General features: G+C 49.6%; 1 protein-coding gene across 2 annotated transcripts in view; it reads left to right on the forward strand.

The window, feature by feature from the left end:
* FBXO31 (F-box protein 31) overlaps positions 1–6647 on the forward strand; it is a 20123-nt gene extending 13476 nt beyond the window's left edge. For both annotated transcript variants that reach the window (XM_026857055.1, XM_026857054.1), the window contains one exon: positions 919–6647. In XM_026857055.1, the coding sequence (XP_026712856.1) occupies positions 919–1141 (223 nt within the window). In that variant the 3' untranslated portion in view covers positions 1142–6647. The remainder of the gene's footprint in view (positions 1–918) is intronic.
* The last annotated feature ends 2973 nt before the right edge of the window (positions 6648–9620 follow it).

Here is a 9620-nt window from a genome sequence, read left to right on the forward strand (position 1 = left end):
GCATAACTGACTTGATGGTATGTTTTGTTTCCCACAGCTTCCCAGCCTGTATATTTGGAGATCTGTTCAAGCCGCTTCCCGTTCCTGTGTGTGTCATTTGTGTTTGTTGGCTGTGGGAACACAGTCCTCTCTCCCAGCCCTCTCTGGCCTCTGGTACCTTGAGGCCAGCTCTGGAAGGTGCTGAGCACCCTAAGCAGTAGGTGCAGGTATGCAAAGAGTCTTGTTGAATGAGACCTGGAGTCAGTGAAGCAACATACTAAATGAAGTGTGGAAAAAGAGCCCAAAAGCTGAGGCTTAGGCAGGTGACCTTCAGCCAAACATCTGTGCTTGTGGAAAAATCCTACCAATAGCTGGTTAATCCCAGAAGGCCCCTGCTGTCACAACCGAGTTGTGTTTGAATAAAACCCTGCTCCACCTGCTGCTTGCTTAGAGGTTAGGTTGACCTTTACTCCTCCCCAGCTCCAGTTAGATTTTTCTTTTTTTAGATTTTTCTTTCTCTCCCTTCCTGTGGGTTTTATTGCAAGGTTTGCCTCTCTGGTCACTCTCCAATGTGCCTTTCCTTTTCTGTGAGGATTGTCTGGGCCTGGGTTGATCCTCCTTGAGTTGCAGAAGTGAATCTCAGATGGATTACTGGTCTGAACTACAGAAAAATTCAGTCTTGGTGTGCAGGTGCTAATTAGAATAGCCCAAAGCAGCAACCTCAAATAGCAGTGGAGAGTTTAGTTTCTTAAAATGATAGTGACACTGTTTTGTGCTGAGTGCTAAGAACGGAGTGTAAAACTCCCCGTTCTGTAACACCTGGCAGTGTGTTTGACAAGGTTTTGTTCATAGTTTTGTGTGGGGTTTTTTTAATTATTATTAAATGTTGGGTAATTATGATGGTTCTCACATCTTCTTGCTGTTCTTCTCTCCTCGCAGTTTTTATGGGACGGGGCTCATTGCTGGCCACGGCTTCACCAGCCCCGAGCGTACGCCGGGTGTTTTTGTTCTCTTTGATGACGATCGCTTTGGGTTCATCTGGCTGGAGCTGAAGTCCTTCAGTCTCTACAGCCGGATCAAGGTCTCCTTCCAGAACGCCGAAGCGCCTTCCCGAGAGGCTTTTGATGAAATGCTGAAGAACATCCAGTCACTGGCTACTTGACAGGTGGTTTGTGATGGACAGGGCTAGGGGTTGCAAAGGCTGCTGCACTCCCCAGCCAGGGCTGGGATGGGCATTCCTTGCTCTCGGTACCTCTGAATAAAAGCATGCACTTTTAATAAAGCCTTTTTACCCCAAATGTACACATCCCGGTTAAAATATCCATGACTGCCCTTTCCTCCCTGCCGCTCCACACTGCTCCCTAGCAGTCCTTGTTACTCAGCCTGTAACGTAGCTTTGTATAGCTGAAGGGATCCTGCAGAGGAGGAAACAGACTTTTCTTACTGCAAAAAGAATGTATTGGAACAAAAATAACTCGAGGTCAGAGCTGGATCAGAAGAACATGTAATTGTCTGGATGGACACAAGCCCTCTGCTCTGACCGTTAGCAGTCTCCTGTGGCTTTTCTTCAGGGAAGGGACTTGTTTAAGCCTTTGCTGTGCTCTAGGCTGATCTGTCCTCCTGGGAGACTTGCTTTACCCTCCTGAAAACCTGTGCGGTCCCCGGCTGCTGGCTTTTTAATGATAAATTGTGTCAGCAGTGACAAAGCACGTCCTCCTCTCCAGAAACCTTTCTCTGGGTGCAGCGTTGTCAAGAGAGGCTGGTGTAATATCTGTATCCTTGGCTTAGTAATTGAAGTGGGTGGTTTCCTTGAGAAATTCCCTCAGCTTGGCAGCAAGGGGAGGATTCCCACTGTAAATGACAGTGTGTGTAGCCTTGCCCTGGCTTCTGGAGCTTGATGGATGTGCTGTCCCTGGGGCTCCAGGTCTGGGTGTTCCCCTGAGCATAGAGGAGATGATTCTTTTTCCTTACAGAAGCTGGGTATGGAACTGTTAGAAATGAGTGTAAACTGCAGAAGCTGGTGCATCCAGATTGGGTTTGTACCTGAAAGGTTCACCTCAGATATTTTAAAGTGGGCCTGAAAATGTAAAAGAAGGAGAAAAAAGAAAACCAAGTGTGAAATAAGCCCAACTGCAGCCTGCTGACTCCTGTCTGTGATGGGCAGCAGAAGGTGCCGTGTGTCACTGGTACTGATGTGACCCCAGTTACGTTATCATTCTCGTATCGGGTTACCCTGCGCAGTCTGAAGGAGCGATGAGAGATTCTCCTCATATTGCTGTGGCTTGTTCTGGCACCTTTTACAGTTGGTACCGACAGGTGGGTGCTGCTGCTCCGCTCACAGGACCCTTCTGTTCCCTTTCTAGTTGCACTTATTTCATCCCAGACGATTGCTGCTTCCACAGAAAGCTCCTGGGCTTAATTTCTTTCCATGACACCTGCATTCTGTGGGGCAGATCTGAGCTCCTGCAGGCGAGGAAGCAGATTCCCCATAGACTGTCCTTTGCAGGAAAATCCCGGCCAGTGCTGATCTACAGACTGTGAGTTGTGCTGTAAACCATCAGCAGTGTTATTAGTCCTGTGTGGGAAGAGGTGGTAGGGATCCCTGTGTGAAGAGAAAAGAGCTGTTTGTGAGGAAGCTCTTGGTTACAAGCAAAATACATCCGTGGTCGCAGTTGTTCTCTGGCTGTGATGATGAACTCCCAGGTTTCTTCTCTCCTGCTACCAGCCAGATCAGTGTCTTAACAGAACTCTGCCTCTACATTTTCTGCAGATTTTGGTTTGTAAATGTGTCTCTACGTGGGTTGGGAGGGTTCAGGCCCCTTCTATGGAGGAGTTTCAGTGACTGCATAGTTTCACTGACTGCTAGCAGCTTTTATTCTCACTCTGACGGGGGCCTTTTGCCATTTCTAGCTCTCGAACGTTCCCTCAAGCTGCGCGAGAACTGAGTCTCCAGCAGAGACTTTGAGGAGAAGGTCACGTCGCTCACAGGATTAATTCCTGTCTCTTTGGATATAGATTTACAAACCTCTGGGATGTTGAAGGTGATTTGGGGCACTTTTTTCCTTTGTTTCCTGCTGCTTTGTCAGTGGTGGAAAACCTGCCTCAGTGGTAGAGGTGAGGATCTGAAGTGCTATTACCATTCTAGTGAATAAGCTATAAAAAGTAGGTTGTTTCTGAGCAGCCTGTTAGGGGAGTTGCTGTTGGCATCAGCAGAGGGAGAAGCTGACTTGGATCTCACCCCATCACGTGGGACTGGGAGAGAGGAAGGGTGGCAGTTCTGTGAGCCTTGGTGTGTGGGCAGAGGGGTGAGCTGAAGCTCAAATCGGGCATCTCGGCCTTTCTCTGCGGCTGCCGGGCTGTGCGCAGGAGAAGAGCGTGTGCTTAATCTTGGAGACAGAGGTTTCCAGCTCGATGATGGATTTCTGTGATACTTAAAGACATTAGGAGTCTGTTTGGCATCTGGGTGGCCAGTTTATCTTGGAGTTTGTTGTTAGGCTGGTGCAGCCAGTATGTTGGCTGCTTTGTATTCTCTGCAACAGCCTAAAGGGGTGTGAGAGGTCCCCTTGGGCGGCTGTTGCAGTCGCTTGGCCCTAAAATCAGCTCTGCTTCAGCTGCAGACGGATCCATAGCTCTGTCAATTCCTCCTTCCTTCAGTGTCCCCACTCACCCAAAAAAGTAAAAATCCTGAAGTTTTGCATAACTGACTTGATGGTTGTTTTGTTTTTTAAGATTGAAAATCCAGACTGTATGAATGCACTACAGGCACTTGGCCTGAGACCCGAGTCACTCGTAAGTACAGACGCTGACTCTGTAGCTGGTCTTCTCCCTGCAACCTTCTGTGTTGGGTTGGCTGAGTGTGTAAAGGTGGTGTAGATATGTTCTACTGCTCTGTCCTAAAATGCTTTTAGTAGTTGTAAACCTGTAGCTTAAATTCCCCCTGATACCAGGGGTCTGCTGGGGAGTGCAAGCCCATGGATAGTGGTTGGCGAGAGTGTTTCTCTCGGTACTGGGTGGTACAGATCTTTGTCACCTGGACAAGGACCTGCTGACTGTTGGCACAGGTGGTGCATCTGCTCTTCTCCAGGCTAAGATGGTTCTTCTGCTTGTAGCTTGTCCCTTCCAAACCTTTTCAGTGGCAGCGTTAAAGGTTTCCCTTCTGACAGCGAGACCTGCTTGGCTGGCTGGAGAGAAGGGCTTTGCAGAGGCTTGGAGCCCTGCAGGATCTTTTCACAGCTCAGCTTTGACCCTGTAGTAGCATCTTTTTATTTATAGCATACCTGATAGGCCTCAAAATGTCAGAATGTGCTAGTCCTGATTTAAAGGCAAAACTGCTCATACACCATGGCTTTATTTTGTCTAAAGCAAAGGCAATGAAAACAGCAAATTTTTTATTAATGCTCCTCTTCCTTCTCTTCTCACCTTCTGCTCCTCAAAGCCTGGCAGGCTTTTGTGGCATTTCAGAAGAAAATTCCCTCTGATTTGGCTTAGGTTGAAGACAGCCGTTAAGATGGTGAATTTGAGGAGACTGGCCTAAATGCTCCGGGTGCTCCTGTGCCTTTGCAGGTTCCTTTGTGCACGGCTACACGAGTGCGTTCAGAGAAAGCAGAACGACACGATGAGGAGTTATAGCTTGCAGCTCGGAAGGCTTTGGGAGAGGGAAAGGGAGACCAGAGGAGTGCAGGCAGCTTGGATCTGAGCATCACCCATGGCCGAGGCGGATGCAACCGCAGCCCCACTCCTGCCTTCCCTCGTGGTACCCGTGGGCAGCAGTGCTGACAATTCAGTATTTTGCTGTACTTGCTCATGTTTGGTACGAGCTGTCCCCCCCCCTTGCGCAGTATGTCTCGGTGCACATTCTGCTTGTTTCCTGAGCCCTCATTGGCCAGCTTGTGGGGGTATTTCTGCGAGCTGTTGACAGGGATAAGGTGTGGCCGTGGCAGTGCCTCGCAGAGGGTGATAAATTTCTGGTGCCGACGTGTCCTCATCCTGTTCACTCCGTAGAAAATCGTGGGGGCAGTTGGCTTTATTTCTTGGTCCCAGATGGGTGGAAAGTGCTGAGGAGGATGGAAAACAACTTGTCAGGGGTAGGAATACTCTCTTGGCAGACGCCTTTTGGAATAAACAAAAGTGCTTGCAGTGAAGTTGCAGAGCAGCAATTGCCCCAATAGCCGCAGCAAGGCCTAGGGCTTAATTCTAGCTCAGGAGCAATAAGCCAGTGACTGGCTTACGTGCTCAGGCTGTGTTTTGCTTCTAGATCATGCTTTCTGTGTTGTGAAAACACATGGGTTTGGCCAGCTGGAAAACAGAAGCATCAAAGATCCTCATCCAGCCAGTTTGTTTGCCTTGGGCCTGATTTCATAGCTATAAATACTCTGTGATCAGGCGTTGTGGTTGTAGGAGCCTCACTGCTTTTTTTTTTTTTTTTTTTTATGGAGGAGGAAAAGGGACAGAATTACTTGTACCTTTGGCTGTCAGCTTTCCTTTGGAGTGAGCAGTGTGGTACTGCCACGGCTACGCTGGAGGGGGACAGCAGAGGTCGGATGGCAGTTAGTTGGGAAACTTGTGTTGGGGAGAAAGCAAATCCACCTCGCTTGGAGGTGTAAGCTACAGGAAAAAAACAAAATGCAGCTGGCTCAGTGTTTACTTTTAAACAAGGATGACTTTTTATTGCTTTTTATTAATTTAAAACTAGTGGAACTTAATGGGAGTGTTGAGTGTTGTGTGGAAATGGGTTGTATAATCTCGATTTGCTAGTTTAGGAAATGATAATCTATTAACTCTGTTTTGTAGCTGGTTGCTCACGTGGCCAATAATCTTCTGTTGTGTTCGGCTGCCAAAGGATTGCGTGCTGGCCTTCGCTGTGGGCCAGACGGACAGCCTAACTTACCAGTTGGACAGTGAAATATTTGAGATGTGTGATCAGGCGGTGGAGTGGAAGATAAGTTACCAAACTGTGAGTGCCACTGACCGTTTTTTTTTTCGTGTGTGTGTGCGCTGAATTGAAATGTATGATTCTGGTTTTTTGTTTGGATTGCAGTCTTTTTAATTTTTGAGGAAAAGAGCACTCGGATTGACTGTGTTCATTAGCTTATTAAAGCAATCTGCACTTTTTTTTTTTCATTGATTAATACTCCTACTTCCCCTAAGCAGGTGTACCCTGTTCCTGTGTGTATTTTGCACTCACAACTTTACCATGACAACAGTGGATTAATCTGGGTATCTCCTCTAGGCTTTGAGTGTAAATAAGTCTCTCTAAAGTACCCCTTGGTACTTACTCAAAAGAAAGGTGAAACACCAGCTCCCTGCTTCATACAGAGGGTAGTGCAGAGCAAAAAGGTGAGCTTTTCTTTCTAAAATGCCATTTGACATTGAACACCTCAGTTTCATGCCACACACATCCATGCAGAACATGATAACTGTAATTTAAAGAACTCGCCTGCCCGGTCTGCTGCCCTGTCCGAGGGGAGGGGGTTTTGCCTGTCCCTGTCTTTGTGGGTTTGAGAGGAACGGGCTGTATAAAAGCCAGATGTGACTTTGCAGCACTTGGCCTACTTCATCCCAGGTATCAGAAAGCTGAGCAAAATGCCTGTGTTACTTTTACACATGATCATTGTTACCCAAGGAGCTTTTTCCAATTTCAAATAATAAAAATAAGTTTTGTGAACTTACTTCTGTTTGTTTTTTTTTTTTTTTTTTTTTTTCCTCCACAGGAAAGCAGCAGGTGAGTTCCACCCTTCAGACGTGCAGCAGCCTGTCTTCCACCATGCGATAAGAATTAATTTTTCCTTGTTTGGATACTTGGTGAGCAGTTAAACTGATTTCCTGAGGCACACACCCCCACACCTCATGCTGCAAAATCCCAACTCATCCCTGTTTTCTGTTCTTTTCTCTCCCGGGGTGCCCGTGGTGCCCAGCTCCCTCCTGCAGCAGATGCTGGGGTTGGCAGCACTAATGACCTCAGCCCTGATGAGTCTTTCTGCTTCTCTTTCTGAAAGGAAATGTGTGGTAATCTTAAATATTATTTTTATTCTTCCTTCTATTTGGTCTGAAAGAGATCGGTTGGCACAAAACTAAATGGAGGGATGAGGAGGGGGAGGCAGTGTGATGGTGTAAGCCCCCTTCTTCATGGAATCAGGCTAAGAGTCGTCTGTATTTCTTACTCCTTTTTTCATGTCACCCCTCCCTGCCTTTCAAATTCACATCCACCTCGGAGCTGAACTGCTTTCACTACTTTTAGAAGAGTGATTATGTTGAAATGGGAGAATCTGTGGCGTGAGCTCAGCTGCCACCAAGGAGTCCTTGTTCATCCTTGTGCCGCAGGTCTTGTGTCTTGCTTTTGTGCCAGGACATGCGGCGGAGTCCCCAGTTCAGTGTGAAAGGCCCGAGCCCTGCCTCTGCTGGAGTGCCTGTTGCGCTTCAAATTTTGCAACTCAATCCTGACAGTAAGTTTCTTGGCAGATTCGTATTTTTGAGAACAAACCTTGGCCACAGAGCACTGAACTACCAAAGTCGACGCATGAACTTTTAATCTGGAAATGGCTCTGCCTTAATGCTGGTAGTTAATCAGAGCGCACTGCTGCCTTCCTCTTCCCCCTTTTTTTTTTTTTTTTTTCCCCTACCACCAATGCCTTCCCCTAATCACATGCATTCATTTTCTGGTGCTAAAGGCCCATCTGACCCCATTCTTTTACATGAAGTGTTCTGTATATGATCACACTTGTTCAAGCCTTAGCGCAGGAAAATAATAAAACGCGTCTAATAATCATGTGGTAACTCCTACCATATGTTTGGCCTTCGAGGAGCACAAACGTAGTTCCTCAAGTGGCAACATTTCTGAATACCAACCACATGTACCTCCCAAATGCTGGCTTGCAACCCGCTCTCTCCTTCCAGAGAAACTCAAAGATGTGATGGTTTGGTGTGTGGGACAGGAGGGAAGGCAGCGCAGTACTAAAGCCTTGCTCTCCTCCTTTGCTGCAGCCCCTGGCCCAGGAGCCCGGAGGTGTCTGTGACCGGGCAGAGATGTTCTGCAGCAGATGGGATCCTCCTCCCGGCTTGGTGATGGATGAACTGCTTTTTCCATCTGCTCAGGGTAAAACCCCGGCATGTCACAGCCAGCTACGGGCTGTTAACTCTGGAGCAGGCAGAGGGTTGTCCTTGTTAACTTAGAAACTGGGGCCGTGCAAGGGTAAAGTTTTCCCTCTCTGTGAACAGCCACATCCCACGCTGGCTTGGGGGCTGTGTTTGCAGCTGGGTTTTAGCCTCTCAGGCCTGTGTTTCTGCGCCGCTGAAGAGGCCACTGCTGCCGTTTGTAGTGATGCTGCTGCTTCTTACTTGGCTTGTTTCTAAAAACCACAAGGCTTTGGTGCCTTAACATGGAGTCAGAGGTTTGTTGGTTCCAGCCGGGAAGGAAGGTGAGTCTCTCCTTCTTAAGGCTGCAAGTACGTGCCTGAAAATCGCTTCCCTGTGTGAGCCCAACTCCTGGTAGCAGCTGAGGCCTTACCTTGGGGTAAGGACGGGGTGTGAAAGTTGGAGCCTCGCGCTGCCTGACCGGCCTGGGAAGCCAAACTGAGCTTGCTCCCGATGTTGTGTGAGTTGAGCCAGAGCAGCAGCACCCTTGAGCGGTGTGAAACGCCATCCCCATCTCCCCCCCTCCTTCGGGAATGGGCTGCGACAGAGGCTTCCGTTCAGGGCTGCCTGTGAGGGCTGGAATTTTTCACTGTTTTCTGCTTATCAGCCATTTCTGTTACCCTGAGCTCCTTCCCTCGGGTGCGAGGGGAGCATCATCTGCCTTCCCTCCTGGGGCGGGAGGGGATGGAGGGGGGCAGACCCCCACAGTCCCTCCCAGGGGCTGCGTTAGAGGCTGGGAGTCCCCACGTTGAGTCCAGGGACTGGGAGAAGAGGGATGAACCTTCCCCACCGCCTCCTCGATCCCAGTTTCCAACCCTTTGGAGGCTCCTAAATGGGGAAACTCACCTGTCTGAACCTGGGCCGGGCAGAGGACGAGCCCTTTGGTGTGGGCTTTGCTCTTCCCTCCCCCTTCCCAGCCAGACTTTGTTTCTTCCTCCTCTTCCGAGTGCAAAAAGTTAATTAGTGGCTAATTAAAGACTCTGCAGAGCTCTTTCAGTGGTTCCTTGGAGCTGTCACCCTTTGGCTCACACCCCGTCATCCCCTCTGCTGCGTTTTTGCACCGATTCACGCGTGTGCCCGACCTGCGTGGCGCGCTCTGTCCCTGCCTCCCCGGCACCCGGGATTTAATGTCACAATGTCCTTTTGTCCTTCTTAATGTCCACAACATCCCCCCCCAGCCCTGGTCCCCCGCGGGCCGCGGCAGCCGCTGTCGTGGTGCGTCTCGCCCGCCAGGGGGCGCCAGAGACTAGACACGGACACTCGTGGCACCGCGCCCCCCCCCGTGGGAACGGACATGCGTGGGACAAACACACCCGCGGACACTGGGGGGACATTGGACCCCCCAGCATCTCCCACACCCTGAGACCCTCGTGACCGGGCACCTACGGGACTCAGGAGCCCGAGTGGGGGGGGGGGACACACTCGTGGTCACCCACGGGATGTGGGTACCCCACGGCAGCGGGCGGCAGCACCCCCAGGATGCTCCACCGCCACCCCGCCGTGTCCACGGT

The sequence above is a fragment of the Athene cunicularia genome (genome assembly GCF_003259725.1).
Source record: "Athene cunicularia isolate RWA chromosome 11 unlocalized genomic scaffold, athCun1 chr11_part2, whole genome shotgun sequence".
Classification (NCBI taxonomy): domain Eukaryota; kingdom Metazoa; phylum Chordata; class Aves; order Strigiformes; family Strigidae; genus Athene; species Athene cunicularia.